This window comes from Triturus cristatus, chromosome 4_1 (genome assembly GCF_964204655.1).
Source record: "Triturus cristatus chromosome 4_1, aTriCri1.1, whole genome shotgun sequence".
In the NCBI taxonomy this organism is placed as follows: domain Eukaryota; kingdom Metazoa; phylum Chordata; class Amphibia; order Caudata; family Salamandridae; genus Triturus; species Triturus cristatus.
In genome coordinates this window covers 845671096-845692209 of record NC_140585.1, presented here as the reverse complement: position 1 = coordinate 845692209, position 21114 = coordinate 845671096, and the positions used below count along the sequence as shown (strand labels likewise).

Here is a 21114-nt window from a genome sequence, read left to right as displayed (position 1 = left end):
AAATGGATTCTGGAATATTTCAAGACTAATGAAAATACGGCCGCCCCCTTTTCAGATATTGGCCTATACGGCCACCCAGTCCAATATCCGGCGGACTAAGATAGCCCAATTGCAAACTGGGTTTGATCGGGAATATGCTCTCCAACTTCAGCTTCTTCCTAACAAATATGAGCAGGCAAGAACAGCATTGAGGGATTTTTTTGTTTTAGAAGAGGTTTGCAACTCACGAATCTTTCAGCAGAGGGTCTATGAAGAGAGCCAGTTAATTGGCAAATTCCTAGCAAATTCCACAAGGAAAAAACAAGAATCAGCTATAATAACCAGAATTCTAGACCCTCGCACTGGTCAAGAAATAGTTAACAGTAATGATATTTCACAGACTTTTGTTGATCATTTCCACCAGCTGTACTCTACTGAGTATTTAGTGGAGGAGGAGCATATCCAGGAATATTTTATAAATTTGAATGTCCCCAAACTATCAGATAACCGGATTGGTGAATTGGGAAGGGAAGTAGAAGCCACCGAAATCTCAGCAGCTATTAAATCAACAGCCGGGGCAAAAGCATGTGGGAAGCACGGCTTTCCCATCGAGTTTTATAAGGCATTCTTAAAAGAACTTGCTACTCCGTTGAAAAATTTATTTAATTTCGTTAAAAGGGGTGGCACAGTCCCAGAGGTTTTTAAAGAAGCAATAATTGTTTCTTTTGTTAAAAAAAATAAAAATCCGGAAGATGTTAATTCATATAGGCCCATTAGTCTGTTGAATTCAGACTATAAAATTTTGATGAAGGTATGGGCAGAACGTTTTTTATTTACCGCCCTCAGAAATAATCCATAGAGATCAAACCGGCTTTATAGCCGGTAGATCATTTGCTGGATTATTTTAATACAAATTCTATCCCGGCCAGTTTTGTAATGGTTGATGCGGAGAAAGCCTTTGATCTTGTGAATTGGAAAACCCTGTTTTTCACTTTGCGGCGGTTTGGGTTTCCTGCACAGGTGGTTAATATGTTACATAATATCTACCAGGGGGCTACTGCCTAGGTCATAATTAACTCAAACTGTGCCGGAACCATAAATATAAACCGTGGAACCAGGCAGGGCTGCCTGCTATCGCCATTACTTTTTACTTTTTTTATAGAACCTCCGGTTTAAAAGATACGTAATAATGCTGCTATCCAACCCCCGTTACCTGGTATGGCTAAATTAAAACTCTTCGCCGATTACATTATTTTATATTTGATTCCTGATAAAGAGAACCTCAAAACAGCTCTGAGGGAATTCTCGGAGTTTGAGCAAATAGGCAGGTACAAAATAAATGCAAATAGAACCGAGGTTCTCGCCCTTAATGCTGATTTTAATAATTTTCCCTCTAGTCTAAAGACACAAGCAGCAAAAACTGATCCAATTAGATACCTCGGGATATATGTATCTAATCAGTATCATCAGTTATTTGAACTGAATTATGTAAAAATGAAGGGCAAGATCAAGAAGCTGCTGGAACAATGGACACTACTCCCCCTATCGATAGTGGGTAGAGTTTCATTGATTAAAATATCCATTCTCCCGCTGATTATTTTTCTATTTTCTAATGTCCCGATTAAAATAAATCAGTCATACTTTAACGAAATGGATACTTTATTTAGAGAATTCATTTGGGGCGAGAAAGCTCCGAGGGTAAAATTGAACATGGTCCAATTACCAACAGTACAAGGGGGTTTAGCGCTGCCTCATTTGAGAACTTATTATGAGGCCGCCTTTTTAGATCTAGTGTCTGGCTGGTTAGGATCCAATCTTACTAGTGATAGCTTTCTTATAGATATAATGACACAAGAAATCGGATCACGAACCCGAGTGTTTTTAAAAACTTCCAAACTTCCCAAAAAGACACGAGACAAGACAAAAGATTATTCTTTTAGACTCCAGTCCTTTTTTAAAAAGACAGGTTCATCTGGTCTCCAGTATTTAAAATTAAGAGAAAGTAGAAGTCTCGGCCTCCAGCTGCAATTAAAGCATATAAGTACTTCGGAAGGCTGCGGATTCTCCGAGCTAAGGCATTTTATAGGTCAAAATAGGCCAATCTCCTGGCAAGAAGTAACGACACGGGCGGAAGGCCACCGGAAGCCGACCTTTTTTGAATATTTACGCATTGTCCATCTGCTAACAAATACCAGTGGTATTTTGGACACCCCCGATCAATATGTGGTAGCCCTTTATGGAGCCAATATTAAAGGGCTGGGCAACTGGTATAGGCTACTTGGCGCAGTCAGTCTGGAACTGGACATTGGAGTGCACCAAGCAGTTGGGGAATGATACACAGCCACAGGTGCACCATCGCAATACGGTGAAGGTACCAGCTTTCTGCACTCTGCTATGACACTAACACTTTGTAGATCACCTGGAGTGCTGGCTCAGCTGTGTGCTGCATTAGAGGCCTTTGTTGAGAGACCAGGAGGGTCCCATCAACCCTCTGCACCCTCTCCGGGTGGTATAGTCATTCATATTGTATGGCCCTGGCAGCGCAGTATCACTGTGCCATAGGCAGCAAGACGCTGCTCTACGTTTGTGCACCAGCGGCCCCACACTCAGGGCTTGATTCACAAAGGGACTATGCACTTGCAATGAGAATTCTCATTGAGGAGATTCCGCCCCAAGTGCTGAGACTCCCTCACGACTGCGGGGCCCTCTGCCATGAGTGCTGAGGCCCTTTGTGAATCATGCCCACCGTATTCATATGAGTTGAAAAGGCTCTCAGAGGGGATGCAGCCCCAGTTGCGTGGAGTGGATAAACTCCAACAACACATTCACTGTGCGCAGTGGGGAAAATGGTAGAAAAGGCAGTGCAAAGAGATGCATCACTGCTTCAATGCCAAAACATGCAATACGGGTCTCTGCATTGTTGTGCTCTAAACACATTCAAGTTATGTGCTGTTACTTGCGCTTTACAATGTAGAAAGTGGATTTAAGTGCCGCACTACGTTGCAAGGACAATGGTGCTTCACGAGGAATACTGTAAAGTTTACATTTCTTTGGTTGATGTAAAATAAGTCATGAATTAGGAAGGAATAACATATTTGTGTTCAGTAAGGTCCTGTATGTTGATATTCTTGTACTTGTTGGTGGCACAATGTGTATTGGCTCATGTGCAAAAACCTACATTGGAGGCACAGCATGTCCTGGGGAGAAAGGTACTCTCATTTTGCACCAAGTTTGTGTCACAAAAGTAATATAAATTGGCTTAAGATGTTCAGTTAATATTTAGGCCCAGATTTACAAATGTTTTGCGTAGGATTTGTGCTACTTGTCTAATGCAATCCCAGCACAAAGTGTTCGGTTGGATTTACAAACCATAGCAGATTGTAACCCAACGTAATGCATAGTTGCACAATGTGCTGCCTTGCAATTGCTTAATTTGAGCTGGTGGTTTCTGGTGCTCAGCTCCAGCACTTAATTGTTTACACCAGCACCTATGACATGGGGGCTGTTTATTTTATTTAGAGATGAGCGCAACAACAGTTGTTTATAAATTCATCACACATTAAAAATGCCTCATACCTGTCGTCCAAGTCATTCTTATTGCTTTGGTGGCCTGGAATAGTCTGAAATGTCCCACTTGTCGGAATGTGATGGTTAGTAGTTGTGTTTGTTGTATTGTCATTTGCAGCGATGGCCAGGGCTATGGGTGGTGATTGCAGAGGTGACCTTCTAAAGAGGGACCTGGAGCCTATTGTTTTACAAATTAAGCACTGTATGCATTACTTTGCTTCAAGGAGGCGTTCCATGGGTGGTGCTTGGGCGTTCCTAGACAGCCACCCATGGCTTTTAATGCAAATCCTATCTACAAAAAGTTGTAGAGAGGGATTTGTGCCAAAATCGTGCACCTTCTTGAGGTGAAATGTTTTATTTTATTATAATTTTTCCCACTTTGCATGTGTGCTCAATTCTACAGCACACAGAGTAGTAGGGAGCAGTCTTAAACCGTAGTTTTGTACTGGAAGTGACCTCTTTAATTACAAAAACTAGGCCTCAGACAACGCAGACATCCTTTTATTGTGCAAGGGTATCTGCATTTGCGCATGGCTGCCTAACGTGTGCCAGAGCAGGGAGAGAGCAGAACTGCACCTCATCTTAATGGGTATGGTGCTGTTCGGCTCTCTACCTCTCACACAGCACAGCAACTTTACTTGCTGCCCTGTGTTGCATGACTTCTATGTAAATCTGGGCCTTACTTTCTGGTGCAGAACGTTTTGCTGCTCTGGAGAGTCACCTAGTGTTGCTTTGCATTACTTTGCATTAAGCAGGTGTTCGATGGATGGTGCATGGGTATTCCCATGCAACCACCCACGGGGGCTCATTTACGAGCCCCTTGAGCCGCCGGTGCATCACATTTTCCCATATTAAAAGAGGCGCACTGGAGGAGCAAGGCACCTGGAAATAACTGAAAAAGTAGACCGAGTTTCACATAAAAAGAATGCCATTTTGGCACTGCCACTATAGCGGTGAAATGCTTTTATTTCTCCAGTCCTTGCCAGCTTTGTGTATAGACTGCACTGTACAGCACACATGAAAGTAGGAAAAGGTTACAAGTTTTTCTAAGCACAGTACTTTGTACTGAAAGGATGGCCTTCCAGTACAAAACCAATGCCAGACTTGACACAGACTCTTTTGCACTAAGGTGTGCCTGACGCTGGCGGCACAATTGGGGATAAAGGAGGACAGCGCCAGGTCTCAGTAGCTATGAGGCGGCCCTGCACGCTGCCTCTCACGCTTCGGAACGCTACAACTTTGGTTGCTGCCCTGCATCGCGGTACATTCTAGTTAATAAAGCCCCTGGTGTTACAGACAGGCACCAAACGTGTTTTTCTTCAATTAACAAAGGACCGTGAGCTTCATACGTCATGCATTTATTCATTATTTGTTTTTAACTCGTTAATAGACTAACATGGGTTGGTGTAAGAATTGCGCAGTTTTTCCTTTTTCATTATTTTTCTTGAATACTCACCCTAGCCTGTCCCTGCACTCTTGAGTTCGACTGACTTCTGCTTAAAACCACGCTTCGTACATTGAGACGCACAGTGCAGTCTTATTTCATCTGCGTGAGAGAGGCTCCCAGGGCAGCCATGGTTTATCGTCTTCTCCAACAAAGCATCGCGTTGCCTGCACACACACACCTGCCTGGTTAGTTTGACGGTGTGCGCGCTCTTTTTTTGAACAGGTGGACACTGGGGACGCGGTGACGCTTCAGAGCTACCGGGTGGACTCCAGGATTACCTCGCATTTTGTGAACACCAAGATTCGCAGCAAAGTGGTGAACAATGACAAACTCCCGCGGATGGTCGCGTTTGACATCAAAATTCCGAAAGATGCCTTCATCAATAACTTCACCATGTAAGTGATGCGTAGCCAGGCCGAAGGGTGTAGTAGCATGCTAGCTATGCGTGGGGGCGCTTCAGAGCCCCGCATAGGGAAGAGGTATATGGATGCTGCAATACAATACAATGCAGTGATTGAAAGAGGTATGGGAAACGTGTTAGCCATCGCCCAGATTTCGTCCCCTTTGCTAAGAAACACGATAAGCCCAGGTTTGCATCAACAAGTCATGAAGAGTATTTATAATTAGCAACCTTTAAAGGCTGAATAGCTCCCGCCCTGATGGTAGTGATGTTAGACTTGTTTAAAACATAAATGAGCATTGTAATTACTGTACCCAGTACAAGTTCCCTCTGAACTACACGAGAAGATACCGTGAGCTAAAAGGGATCATGCGTTATAGCAACCAGAATTTGGGAATAACTAGCCAGACCCACAATTATAGGGTCCGTTGAGGCATGTTTTCCTGGTTCAGTAGAGTCAGACGTAAACATTTACTACCTGCTTTAAGCAGGTGCTACATATCGTTGGGGAGGGTGGTGGGAGACGGGGATGTTGGAGAGGGGGCAGGGAGGGCACATGGAGAGAGGGATACTGTGCTGTCTCTGAAGTCTGCACTATTTACGCCTTCTTGCTACCATTTTGTTCATTGGTGTATGCAGTTATCAAATCTCCTCTTGGTGTACTCTCCCATTGTTGTACTCATCAATTGATGTAATTCTTCCACTGCTGTACTCTCCCATTGTTGTACTCACCCAGTGTTGTTTTCTCCTATTGCTGAACTCACTGATTGTTGTGCTCTCCCAGTGTTGTGCTCTCCTATTGCTGAACTCATTGATTGTTGTGCTCTCCCATTGTTGTACTCACCCAGTGTTGTTCTCTCCTATTGCTGAACTCACTGATTGTTGTACTCGCCCAGTGTTGCGCTCTCCTATTGATGAACTCACTGATTGTTGTGCTCTCCCAGTGTTGTGCTCTCTTTTTGTTGTACTCTCCCATTGTTGTATTCATCGATTGGGTTTTGTAAATATGTCCCTCACACCTTTGGACTCATGCACTGAGTTATGGAACTCCCCTGTTCTACCTAAAATGCTCTGCTGCGCTTTAAGGCTCTTCCTTGCCACATAAATATGGTTCATGGCATAAATCAGAGGATGTTGAGCCGATGCCAAGACTCGAACCTGGTTGCCCAGCTCCAAGGTCGGCAGCTCTGGACATTACGCCACATCCTTTCAATGTTAGCCAAGTTGGTCTTAGAATAAAATAGAAGAGCTGAAGTCATGTTTGTGGCACAGGAACACTTTACCTGGCCTTCAGAATTAAATTATTAATAGCCAATGTGGTTTATAAATCTCAGCGGTGTTCTGGGCCACCATGTTTAAAATATAGCTGATTTTGCAAATGGGTGGAATGGTGACACCTTAGGTTTTGAGGGTCAGTCTCTCCTATTAGCACAATTATCTTAAATTCTAGTTTGGATCACCAGATGAGCTCAAGGGAGTAACCACACTTCCTATACAGACTCCTAGGTTCATAGTGTGTGCCAGACGCAAGACTGACTTGGCCTGCATGGACTCCCCCGAAATTTTTGTTTTAATGTTATGCCTGTGGTTTTAATGCTTATATTCCTCAATGTAAATGATATTGTTATCCCTTCAGGATGAAGGTTGTCATAATTTAATACAATAAATAGGAATTTATAATGAAATTCAAAATCTTTGTTGGGTGAAAACCATTCCTCTTTGATAAAAGGTTCCACAACACTTTAGAAAATTCACTGAATTCTACTTTCAGCAACAAATTAAAGATATTGCTTTTTTAAAACTTATTTTTGCATGCACATATTTATATATTTATTTTACTATGTTTTACAGAGCATAGACCATGCATGTCCCTACGTTAATAGAGCATCGTACGTGGAGGGAGAGGAGTGAATGTGAAAACAACATTTACATATAACTTGTACTTTATATCTAATAGCAGTCACTTCCTGTAATCACCTTGCACATGGATAGAAAGCATCTTCTGTTGAGTCTGGGGCAATTCCTAGTGAGTTTGCTTGTGGTCTGTTCTGATTCGGTGCCAGCAGACATCTACGTTGATCCTAACATGTGGCTCTGTTCCGATTGGATGAAAGAGTCTCTGGGTTGGGACAATTCTCACTGGTTTCTGGCAAATACCCAGAATTCCTTTGGCAGACAATACAGCTAGTTTAACCACAGGCGGGTTTCCCTGCTTGAGAAGAAAGCAACAAGCTTTTGAGCTCACTTTTGGGGCAGATTTGGGCCTTTTTTTAAATCCCAACTTCACTTCACAGACAAACAAAACATAGATGTGGATTTTTACCTGACTGACTTTTTCCTTAATTTTTTTCTCCTATCCCTAATTATCTATATTTGGTGTAAAGCACAAGGTACAACAAAGGGTCTACCGCAAATATAGAATATTTTGTTAACCGCCCCTATTATAATTAAATTCAGAAGGGAGGAGCATAGGTCATCTAGTGAGCATGAAGGCAAGCAGTGCAGAATGCTCACAAGCCGTGAATCACCACACCAGAGTCAAAAGACCAACACCCAAATGTTAATGATTCTCCATGGGTCAACGTGCACAGCATTGCTTCTTTCATTGTGTTTATACGAGGCTTTCTCTGTGTCTCTCTTTTAGGAACGTCAATGGCATCACATTTAGTGGTTCTATAAGGGAAAAGTCGGTGGCCAGAAGCTTGTTCTCACAGGCAAGAGCAAAAGGAAAAGCTGCTGGGCTTGTAAGGTGAACACTGTAAATGTCTAACTATGTGAGATTGTACAATATTGATGGGTGAGTTTTTCTTGTGTTGCTTCGGTAGTAGGCATAGATTTGGCAGAACACACGTGACAATCATGCACTTTGGATTTACCAGGTAGATGAGTAAAGAACCTGTAAGAACGAACCTCCAAATGGAAGTTTTAATCAGACACACACTTAGTTAAAATGAACATCCAATCCATACAGATATACTTCTAGGAGACATAAATTAATAGAAAGAAATGATGTCAGCACAGATAAAATGCCTAAATAATAGCAGAGCCCACCTGTTATCAAGTCATACTACCATTTTGGAAAATAACGTTTCTGTTTCCAATGTTTCTGTGATCGTGCATCCAGGTCACACCCTCAACATACAACCAACCTAGATTTGAGGTACAGCACCCGTTTATTATGTACACCTACATAGAGGGTATATAGTGTACCAGTCCAAAGAGCCTACACTTTTGGAAATATTAGCATAGTCCTGCAGCCCGTTGTTTTCACTACTGAACTGACTTATTAGCATCAATGTCTTTCTCTGCAGCCATTTTGCTAAAGCTCTTCCAATGCCACTCCTTAATGGCAGTCTCACCAGAGTCTCCTTGGATTGCATAAGTACTGAGAACAAATAACTCTCTCACCAGTGGTAGGTCCCAGGGCTAGGGTTGTTGAGTGCAGCTTTAGGCTGGAGTGAGAGTCTTTCAAGCAGCTGCTGGTGCCACACCTAGGTCTGGGAGAGCAAGCTGGCCGAGATTCTGCTGCATTTCGCATCAGCATTTCCAGATCACTTCGATCAGACTGGTGCAACCTGGCACTCATTTTTGCACTGCTTGGTAAGTGCACCACTTGAAAATGTTATTTTGGACAGTTTAATTTTCTTTTGCAAAAATTACATTTTGGACCGCCCCTCTATTCAAATGGAGGTACACGTGTCTGGGCAATCCGCCCACCCGTCTTCAGACACGAAGAGGCTGGTGCTGCCCTTGCCTCCAGGCCAGTCCTTTCACAAAGACTGCATGCCAAAGCATTCAAAGACTTCAATCAATAGGATGTTACGGTTCTTTGTACATAAGGTCCTTGTTACTTTGAACTCAATAACTTTACAAGTCAAGTTATTTAGTAGATGTAGCAAATCTAAATGTATATTAAGGTGCAGAAAACAATGAAAAAAACTAACTTTTCATATCCACGACATTCAGAACAAATGCGATGGACATGGAAAACTTTAAAGCGGACCTGATCGTTCCTCCTGGTACTAAAGTCATATTTGAGATCAATTACCAAGAAACATTGCGCCGGAAACTGGGGAATTACGAGCACGTGATCCACCTCGAGCCAGGAAAGCTAGCCAAGAACCTGCAGGTAAGGTTTCTGTCGACTGCTCATGGTCCAGAGCGGAAATGCCCTGGAAGTGTATGCACTTTCATCACTTACACTTTTGTGGATATTCACTAATTCCTCTTGAAGCCTTTCCTATCCTGGAAACTGTTGATGCACTCCTCACAATGGCAGGAGTAAATTTCTTGCAGGTAAGTGAAAGGAAACACCACCAAAATTTGCTAGGGGTGTATGAGAAGGGTGTGCTTCACTTCACTTATGACAATAGTCTTTCGTGCAGGACCGCTCAAAGGCCAGACCTAAAAAAGGTTGGTCAGTGAATCTAGGTTGAACCACACTTCTGGGAGAGAGACAAGATAGGAAACAAAGAAAAAGGCTATGATAAAAAAACACCCTGCTTTTCTAGCAGTCATGAAGGGCTCAATATATGATTCTCATTTAGAGAAGAGGATGATATAATGCTTAGATAACTCCTCTATATGTTAGTAATAAAACTTTCACAAGGGAACATCCTAGAGGCATTTTTAGCATATAATTTGACTGCACATAGCACTGCACACTTTACAAAAAAACCCCTCTCCGCTGTAGTTCAGGCGTGAAAGCACAGCTGGATTACATTCGGAAATCCAGCTGGACTCCGATGATGAAGCATGCCACCTACTAGGTAGGTGGGTGAGGGGTTTCTTAAAACAAAAATATTTGTTTTCGCTCCTTCGTAGGTACAGGTTACGAACCACGACCTTTACACCTACCAAGGACTTGTCCCATTTGTTTATTTGATGATTTCCCAGGGAACAGGACAAGCAGCCTTCCTACTTTTCCTCACTCTCTTTTTGTTTTGAAGTTGTTATCATATCATCATTAGCATTAGTATTATGACTAGCACACGTGACAACACACGCATTTACAAAGTGTGCCATACAACGCATTTTTAACAACGCATAATCCATTCCAATGCAAATTACTATTCTAACTCTGCCAGGGAGTTTCTTTAGGGAATGCGTTGTAATGGCATGCGGTGTAATGACATGCGCTGTAATGAAGTTTGCGTTGTAAAAATTGCATTGTAATGGCACGTGTTGTAACATGTGCGTTGTAAACGATGTCTCCCATTTCAATTATCATGCTCAAATACTGAGGTAATGTCTTTGTAATTTTGTGTTACTACCTACCACATCACAAAAGGTGGTAGGAAGCAATTGGCGGGATGGAAGCATTAAAATAGAATTGAGCTGTCCAAAAGCAACACCATGGTCCTATATTCATAAGGGGTAACGGGATCTCGATGGAGGAAGCAGACTGTACAAACCGCAGGATGGAGATAGCTGCAGAACTATGCGGCAAACAATGCTGCTGTGTCAGTGTGAGCAAAGAGTGCGCAGTATGAAGTATTGACCATTGTCATCATCTGAAACCTCAAAGAACTCCTGTCTCTTTCTTCTATAGGTCGACGTTTACGTTACCGAACCTCAGGGAATTGAGTATATTAATGTCCCTAATTCTCTTGGGGATCACTTTGCTGGACTTGTCAATATCTCAAAAGAAGAGAAAAGGGTGAGTCCAAAGTTTCACTAAATGCACAGAATTACGAGTGCTCAAAGAAACACATATTCGAAAAGCCACGCCCAGTGATAACATTGCTCAAACGATCCATCCCAGAGCCCTGGATGCATTCTAAATCTCAGGTCTAGTGATGCAGGTCTTTGGGAGCTGGGAGAGCTCTTTCTTGCAACATGATGTGAAAGGCGAGCCTTCTGGCTTTGTTTCGGCAGCTGTGGACTACGGGTGTTGTAGCATATGATAGCAGATTCTGACCCTACGGTATAGACTTATAACCATTCTATGGGCATGAATTCATTTGTTATGTTCGTCGAAGAATGCACTTTGGATTGCCTGGGTTCTTTTTAAAGGGATCTCCGGTGCTTCTTGGGGTTGACCGTAGGCGTGAAGGAGCAGCGCTAATAAACACTAAACCCTTACGCCATACCATTAACTGAACGTGCTTCATTCCTCTGCTTCTTTCAAGGCTCACATATCGTTCCGGCCCACCGTGGACCAGCAGAGAAAATGCCCGGATTGCTCCGCAACTGCGGTAGATGGGAACTTTGTTGTTAAGTATGACACAAAGAGGGACGTTTCAAGCGACCTTCAGGTGGGTTTTCATTAGGTAGTTACTTATGCAAAGTGGAATGGGGTAATGTCAGGGGTGGCAAAATCCTTGAAAATATTACAAAATCTTTAAAGTAATATTGAAAATGCTTTAAAAGTGATTTCATTTCTTCAGGAATTTCAGTACTTTTTGTCTCTCAAGGGTTTGTGATGAACTCATGTTTCCCAAGGTCAAACATAGCCCTGTCCTCACCTGTGCAGAGCAACATTAATCCATGAGTATTTTTGCCTACCACTGTCTGATGACTCATTTTCTCTTTTACAGGTCTTTAATGGATATTTCCTGCACTTCTTTGCCCCTGAAAATCTGTCTCCTCTGCCCAAAAATATCTTATTTGTTATTGACGTCAGTGGCTCGATGTGGGGACTGAAGATGAGACAAGTATATACTTTTTTTTAAATAATGTTTTGTCATTTCCAATAAAGTACATACAATGTATCACATCGATCCAGTACAATAATATTATTCTTTGAAACATTGATTCATGTGTTACCAACTCAATTTAGAGGAAAGTATAAGACTATAAATCTTGTTTAAGCACTATGTTCAAATAGCAAATATGTTTTAAAAACTGAAGGTCTTTCCTTGGTATTTTCTTGGTATTTGAAGGGCGAAGGTCAGTCATTGCAGCCATCACGCTATTTTTCACTCTAACAACTTCACCTTCACTTTCCCTATTTAACATACAAAAAGAGACGAAAATGTCCATTCCTAAACAATTTGACAGATTGTACAATTCTGAGTTTAATCTTCCTATAACTTTTGCTCCTATAGCAGGGTCACCATAAGACACTATTCTACCTATTGAATGGGTCACAAATGCTGCAACCCGAGTGATTACTGTGACTTTAAGTCTTGTCCAGCCAACCCATCAATCAGTGATGTACTCTGGCTTTTAGTGGATTTAATCGCATTCAAATACCCAGTATTATTATGCAAGACAATTTAACTTGGAACGCTATATTGCCCGACTGAGGAGTCGATTACGATGCAGTTCAGAAGGACTCCGACTTGGATTCGGGTTTGCCGAATCCGATTCGGAATCCTTGTTTCTGACTGAATAGTACACAGTTCACAACAACTGATTATGATGCCCGTAAATCGCTAGGGCTGTCCGAATTGGTTCCGAAAGGCATTCGAACAGGTCGAGTCTTTCGGAGCCGAATCGTGCAGCTCTATGGACTCTGTTTCCGAGTGTGCGATTACGATGAACGTTTCGGACAATTCAGTAAACCCGAAACAAAACGACTATCAGAATCTGTCTTTGGGGGCCTGTAGCAGGCCCCCCTTCACCTGGGGCCTTCTGAATGGGGACCGTGGATGTACCCAAGGGACCCCCCCTTCCAACCATGCACAGTGTGGCAGGCACCATGGGGTGCCACAGGGTGCACGGTTTTCCCCAGCCACCCCTTTCTTCAATGAGAGTCTGTGTTCTAGTTTGGGACACAGGCTCCCATTGAAGTCAATGGGAGTCTGCCCTTATCGTATCCGGAAGCATCCGAATGCATTAAAATCACTCGGTTGAACTCCCCTGATCTGAATCGTTCGGAAAGCATTCTGGAACGGAATTGGTTAGAATGCTTTCCGAACGAGATCGTAATCAGTCCCTGAAAGGTAAAGCTCTGAGTACAGAAGGAGCATTGTGTTCAGTGAAAGTCTTTTTCTTTTGCATTCTTGTAATACACAAATATAAGGGCAACCTTTTGCAAGTTATGGCTTCATCATCTGCACTGCTGTCTGTGATCATATGAAAAGGAGAATTATGTTTGTAACTTTCAAGCAGAAACCAAAAGTATTCCTATTTACAGCAAAATAGGAAGCTAAGTCAGGATGAAGTAACAATAATCAAATTCTACTATGTTTACATAAATCTACTGACTGGCCACTAGATTTTAATCTGTATTTATTTTTTAATAGTTTCCTAAGAAAGACTCTTGGGGCATACTATAGGTGGTACAAAGAGTTTTCTATGTTCGTCCTCAGAAAGCAATTTATATCTTTTACTTTTATCTTATGTTCTAGACAGTTCAAGCTATGCAGACTATCTTAGATGACCTGGGTACTGATGACCAATTTAGTGTCATAGACTTCAATCACAATGTCCGATGCTGGCGAGAGGAATTGGTGGAAGCCTCCTCAATCCAGACTGAAGATGCCAAGAAGTACATCCGTGAAATTCAGCCCGGTGGCGGTAAGCGGCTATAACTAAACTGTGCCACAAGCTGGGGCGAGCTTACCCACTTCTCCTCAAAATCGTTCTAATGAAGGCAATAACTAAGCCAGAATCATTTTGATTCTAAATCGTTCAAGATTTTGCTTCTGAAATTGGTCTTGAAACAAACCAACAGAAATCATTCTCCTTTCTTTAGTTTCTTTTATGGTAGTGTCTTGAAATGTAAGTAACTATAATTGTCCTAAAAAGTACATTAGAAGAATGTGAAAAGGATTTAATGGGAGGGAGTGTGCATTCAGGCTTCAATTTCAACAGGTGCAGAAAGATTGATAACCATAATATAACAGGTCGGTCCAAACCAAAAGCATGCATAATATTATCCAATATTATAAATAGGGGTGGGTGGAACTCATGGAATTTGACTCAGCGCAACTCCACGGACTTACATAAAAAGTCTGTGAAATTCCACAGCGTTCAGCCAACGGGCGTAAATAGGCACATTGCACTGCTCATGCTGTGATTTAGTATTGAGATCACATTCCACGCTGAAAAATCAACTCAAGCAGCAGCCCTCTGATTGCGAACGATTGCGACCACCCACATTAAAAAAAACGTCCAGATGTCCTCTTAGCGATTGCAAATCACACTAGGGGACGCCAAATCTCACTTGCACTTGCCTACTTACCATTCTGCAGCCGTATGCAAGAATAAGTTGCACCAAGTGGCGATTGGACGGATTTTGCCCAGACTTTGGCCCCACCCCTAGTGATAAAGCCATTGCGAATGTATGACAAAATATTGGGAACAAAAACATTGCAAATATAATATTGCATATAAAATATCAGGATCAAAAATATTGTGCTTACATACTTTGTAGGTAAACTACAAAAATATCACAACAAAAATATTGTTGACCAGAATATCACCAAAAACAGGCAAGTATATTGAACTTTCTATACATAGCATTATATTTAATTCAATTTAGATACTAAAGTTTAAAATCAATTAATTAAAACTACATAAAAATAGTATATAATAGAATATTATAAAATACAATTTTAAAATAAAATATGTATTTTTAAAAATAAACAATTATTTAAGCAATTAATAACAATTAATTACATTACAATGATTAATAATAACAATAGAAGTTTAAAAAAACATACATATCTATAACAAACATATAGCAAATTATATAAAAATAACGTTTTTAAATTATATTTTAAAGAAATTAAATATAAAATAAAATAATACTAATTGTTCATTTTAAAAATAATAATAATAAAAAATGTTAACAATTCAAACTAAGCAACAAAAGGGAAAGTGTTGGAATTTGGAACGGTTGGATCTACTAGTCCCACTCCAACGTAAGCAAAAATATTGAAAGTGTTGGACTTTGGAGGGGTTAGACTTACTATTTCCACTTCAACATAATCAAAAGAAGGGAAATGTTGGACTTTGTAGGTGTTAGATTCACTATTCCTGCTCCAACATACGCAATAGTGTAGTAAGTATTATTATTTGGAAGGGTCAGATTTTTTTTCCCACTACAAAATAAGAGCAAACATAGGGAAAGTGTTGAATTTTGGAGAGGTTAGATTTACTATTCCCTCTCCAAAGTCAGAAAACGTAGAGAAAGCGCTGTACTTCCGATGGGTTAGATTTACTATTTCCCGCCCTAATTTTAGCGAAAGTAGGAAAAGTGTTAGATTTTGGACAGGTTAGATCTACTATTCCCACTCCAACGCAAGCAACAATATGGAAGATGTTGGACTTTGGAGGGGTCAGATTTACTAGTCCCGCTTCACCATAAGCAAAAATATTAAAAGTGTTGGACATTAGAGGAATCAGATTTACCATTCAGACTCCTACATAAAGTAGGGATAGTGTTGGACTTTGGAGGGGTTAGATTTACTGTTCAAGCTACAACGTAGGCAACAGTAGGGAAAGTGTTAAACTTTGGAGTCTCCGATTTACTCTTCCCACTCCAATCTGAGCAATAGTAGGGAAAGTGTTGGACGTTAGAGGAGTCAGATGTACTCTTCCCACTCCAACATAAGCAAAGGTAGTGTTGGACTGTGTAGAGGGAAGATTTATTATTCCTCTTATATTTTGAATCTAGACCAAAATCTTAACCATATAATGATTTCATTAAAAATAAAGCTCACAAAATTAAAAAGCAAAATAGTAAACATTTTATTTTACAAATAATACAATTTAAATTAAAACACTTCCCTCCTATACTAAAAATATACACTGACAAATTATTAAATGAATAATAAAAAAAATAGCATTTATAGTTTCTAAATATTATTAAAACATAAAATATGGAGGGATAGGATTCAGGCAAGATGGCCGCGGATGAGCCGTAGAGAGCAGTCGCCACAATCCCTCTCCCTAACAAGGTTTGAATAATGCTCTAAATTGGGATGAAGTGGCCCCCCAAGAAACTGGAAAGCTGGGCTGTTTACGGCAAGGAGATCGAAAGGTGGTTCCATACACTATCCGAGCATTGGGCTAGTCTCGCAGGCCTGCATTCACTAAACTTTAAACTAAGAGCCCTCTATCACCTTATTGCTGGTTCAACGATACTGCCCAAGATGCCCGTACGCCCACAGCGGCAAGAGGAATCCGGCGCTATCTCGAAGGACCGCGGGGCTAAAGGGAATAATAAGGCTGCACCCCCAGGAGCTACTCAAAACCCCCCCCTGTAAACAAGAAGCCGATCCCCCCAACATCTCGGAAAAAGACAACAGAAAGGAGAACAGAACTGCAAAGCAGTTCAACCCCCGCGATTTCAGAAGAAGGAGCGCCTCGGCAAAATGATCGACGGAGTACGAGCGAGGCAAACGGCGAGACAAAGGGTGCTAGGACAAAGGACGCTAACGCAAAAGACCCAGTATTCCGGCAATCTACCTTGGCAGGGTTGTTTTCCACCAGTACGGCAGCGGTAGCCCAGCACACATCTTCGGAGAAGCCAGAAGCGGGCGCTTCCCAAACCCGCGAGGACGCCGACAACGCCGACAACGTGGTTGCCAAGCAACCTCCAGCCTTGCTAATGGGCTTGACGGAGGAGACGCTCGCACAGTCAGGCGTACAGGAAACCGAGCAGCACATCGTAGATGGCAACAGAAGGAAGCAGGTGAGGTCTGGGGATGTGTCAAGGCAACGAGAGGGGCGAGCAGAGAAGCCGGAGAATGCAGGAAACAGTGGAAATACTGACATGCTAGAAGCTTTGTTGCAGGTGGAAGCAGGGATGACTAACCCTCACTCGACAACAACTTATGGGGGGGGGGAGGAGAGTACTTTACAACATCACCTATTCACAGATGCTTGCCCTAAAAACTCTGATAACAGGGGGGCAGGCTCCCCGAAGGGTGATCGTTTGTTTTCTTTGAACGAAGATTCCGAATCACTAGGTTCCAGCGAAGGTAGCCTAGATGGGGGTTCCGATACCGAGTCTACCTCGTCAGATGAGAAAAGTACTCAGAAAAAGATTTTTAAACCGGGACGACAAAATTCTCCAATGAGTACGAGTAAAAAACTTCTGTGGGACTACTCAGCCACATCAAGCATGTACCAGGAAGGTAACCAGGTTCCAACAGGAGATACACCCCAGCAATCATCATTTGATTTGCTATTTAGCACTTTGAAGCAGATGCAAGGGGAGGCAAGGGCGGTGAGCTGGAGGGCCAGACAAGATAATAAAAAAATACAGTCCTCTCTCAAAAAAATGAACAAATTGTATGAAGAGGTGGCGGACAGAGTAGTACAGGTGGAAGAAAGGACTGGAAGGCTAGAAGACGATATGGCAGAATGGCGATCTTTCAAATCTACTCAAGAGAAGGTCGTAGAAGATATGCAGTGGAAGATGGAGGACTTTGAGAACCGCCAACGACGGAACAATGTTAGACTCTTGGGTCATGCTGAAGGGGTGGAAGGGCAGGATGCGAGAGGGTTTGTAATAAATCTTCTTAAGGGTGCTTTCCCAGAGGTGCACTGGCAATGGGAGTCGAAAGTCCAAAGGGCTCATAGATTCCCTCTTACACTTAGAAAAAAAGGACCCACTGGTCAAGAGAGCTTACCTAGGGCTATGCTGGTGTATGTAGGGAACTACCTGTTGAGACAGGAGATTATTGATAAAGCCAGACCGGATTCCAAAAGATCGTTTAACGGCTCCACATTATTTGCGAGACCCGACTTTTGTCATGTGACGGTGGAGAGGAGATGGAAACTAAGACAACTAATTACTCCATTTCAAAAGTTAGGTTCAGAAGCATATCTACTGTTCCCTGCTAGACTAAAAGTAGTCACAAGGGGTCAAGTAAGAATGTTTTTTTCAGAAATCAAAGCAAACCAATTTTTAGAAGAATTAAAAGGACAGAAAGTGGGGTAGCCAAGGAATAATGAAAGGATGAGATACACTAGTGGGAGGGCGGGGGCCAAAAAACAAAAACAAAAAAAAAAATCCCAAGAGGGAGCATCACTAAGGGTAGAGAAATTTGGATTCAAGGGGGAGGGAGGCGACAACTATGACTCACAAGCAGCCACACATAGGTCATGATTGACCTATTTGCCTGTAAAAGGGGGGGGTCTGGTGGGGAGGCTGGGGCGGGTCAGGGGGGAAAGGGGGGGGAAATGGACTTCAATTTTTTGGCTCACACAATCTAGCACAGCACAGTATAGTATACAGCAAAGTAAATTCGATGTATTATTGGCAGAACACTGATGCCCTCGGGCGGCCACATACACGCTTTCAGATATGGATGTAATTACGGCAAAGACATCTGATTTAAGTAATGGCTTGTAGAATTGCCACAATGAATGTCTGTGGTATCAACAACCCTAACAAAAGAATTAGAGTTGCCGCTCTACTTAAAACACTTCGGTTAGATTTGGTTTGCCTTCAGGAGACACACGTAGAAGGTTCAAGGGGGTATTTATTGGAACAGCTCGGTTTTTCGCTATTGGCACACTCCAAACAGGGGACAAGAACGAGAGTGGTAGCAATACTAGGGAGAAGTGGAGATGGGATTGTGAGAAGGAAACGGGAAGACCAGTGGGGGTGATGGGTTATTATGGAGATAGTTTTTAAGGGAGCAAGGTTCACGCTAGTAAATATCTATGGCTCAACAGAGGACGATCCTGATGTTTTTCAATATCTAGATACAGAGCTGGCTCAGTGGCCGGAGCCAATTGTATGCTGTGGTGACCTCAATATTCACGATTTGACTAGTTCATTTCTACACCCAGGAGGCCACTATAATGGGAGGAAGAAGAAAACAAAAAGGGCTTTGTCAGATATGGTTTGGCATAACTCCCTGGACGATCCATGGATCAAGTTGCACCCATACATAGACGGCAGTACATTTTATTCAGCTCCTCACAAGGTTGTGGTTAGGTTGGACTATTTTTTAATTACCAGGTCCCTGATCCACGGATCGCAGATTGAAAGATACCCCCGCACTGTTTCCGATCATAACCCACTGGTGCTAACAGTTACAATAGGGAAGCCGCAAAGAAAGGGTTCCCAATGGACCTTTGAAAGAAGATTATTAAAAGATGAGATATATCGGGAGTTTATGGAGGTTTGGATCAGGAATTTCTGGGACATAAATAGAGGAACAGCACCCCCGGGGGTGGTATGGGACGCCTTTAAGGCTGGGGTCAGGGGCGAGACATTGAGTTTTGTATTAATGAGGCAAAAAAAGGAGAAACTTAGGGCCGAAGAAGCTTCAAGGAACTTACTCAAGGAGGAAGAATTACTGGCCCTAGATATACAGCTCCACCGACCACTGGAGCAACATTTGCTTAAAATTGCAGCACTTAGAGCAGAAATTACAGAATCCATTACTAAGAAAGCTGCAGAGAACTTTCTCACCAGAAAGGAAAATACATATGAATTAAGCGAAAGGGTGTGTCATATCCTAGCTGTCCGGACTAGACAGAAGGTAGCGTTTACAGACATAAATGAGATCACAAATAACCAAGGTATTCTAGTCACGGAACCCGATAACGTGAGGGAAGTTTTTAGGCAATTCTATACGGATTTATATAATTCTGCTCCTGGAGATTGGACAAAAGAGGTAGAGAGTTATCTTGAGGATACCCCTCCCCCATTAATATCAGAGGATGTAAAAGAGATGCTAGACGCCCCATTTCAGTTGGAAGAAGTCAATGCAGCCCTGTCTATTCTACCCTCGGGTAAGGCAGCCAGAACGGACCAGATCCCGGTGGAATTTTACAAAGTATTTCAAAGGGTGTTGGAAATGGATATGTATGGTATTATGTCGCAGGCACAAAAAGGGGAAGTCATTCCTGAGTCATGGGGAGGGGCGGATATTATTGTGATTTTAAAAAAAGGGAAGCCCTCGACAGCACCAGGCTCATATAGGCCAATCACATTAATGAATGCAGATGCTAAAGTGTATTAAAAAATGTTAGCAAGCAGGCTGGCTGGCATCATCGAATCCCTGGTAAGCCCCGCACAACATAGTTTTATTCCAGGAAAGGGAACCACGCAACATGTTAGACAGGTAATCACAATGTTTGATGCAGCGGGCACCTTAGGAGACCCAATGGCAGCGCTTTTTTTAGACGCAGAGAAGGCGTTTGACAGGGTCTCCTGGGACTACCTGTGGTCGGTTATGAGATGGTGTGGTATAGGAGGGGGATTTATAAAAGCCATCCAAACATTATACAAAGAACCAACAGCCAGAATTAGAGTCAACAGGGGATGTTCGCTACCAGTTAAGATTACCAGGGGGACTAGGCAGGGCTGCCCCTCGTCCCCCCTTCTCTTCGCTCTGTACCTAGACCCTCTATTAAGAAAGTTAGAAGGCAACCATGATATTCCTCCTATGAAGTGTAATACTAGTGAGGTCAAAACGCTGGCATATGCCGATGACGTGGTCATTTTGACACCTAATCCCATATTGGCTATTATGGAGGTGGAAGTGGCAGCACAAGCATTCGGACAAATATCGGGTTATAAACTGAACAGACCCAAGACTCAGATAGTTGAAAATAGGTATTCTAACTGTAATGACACAAGGGTGGTTGGATCGGCAGTATACCTCGGAGTTATGATTACAGCTGATTTAGAGAAGTTAGTAGAGGAAAATATGGTTCCACTACTAGGAAAGGTAAAAACAGACTTGGAGAGGCTGAATAACCTGCATTTATCCCTTGTGGGATGTACTAATGTAATACAAATGTTAATTCTTCCTAGATTCCTTTATTACTTTAGAACTATCCCTCTGTCTTTCGAAGC

At 42.3% G+C, this 21114-nt stretch overlaps 1 protein-coding gene across 1 annotated transcript in view; it reads left to right on the top strand.

Moving 5' to 3' along the window:
• The window catches only part of ITIH2 (inter-alpha-trypsin inhibitor heavy chain 2), a 242179-nt gene that overhangs the window by 74294 nt on the left and 146771 nt on the right, over positions 1–21114 (top strand). Inside the window, exons 4-10 of the mRNA XM_085653538.1 lie at positions 5216–5388; positions 8038–8142; positions 9360–9522; positions 10945–11052; positions 11525–11650; positions 11933–12049; positions 13691–13859. Of these exons, the coding sequence (XP_085509664.1) occupies positions 5216–5388; positions 8038–8142; positions 9360–9522; positions 10945–11052; positions 11525–11650; positions 11933–12049; positions 13691–13859 (961 nt within the window). The remainder of the gene's footprint in view (positions 1–5215; positions 5389–8037; positions 8143–9359; positions 9523–10944; positions 11053–11524; positions 11651–11932; positions 12050–13690; positions 13860–21114) is intronic.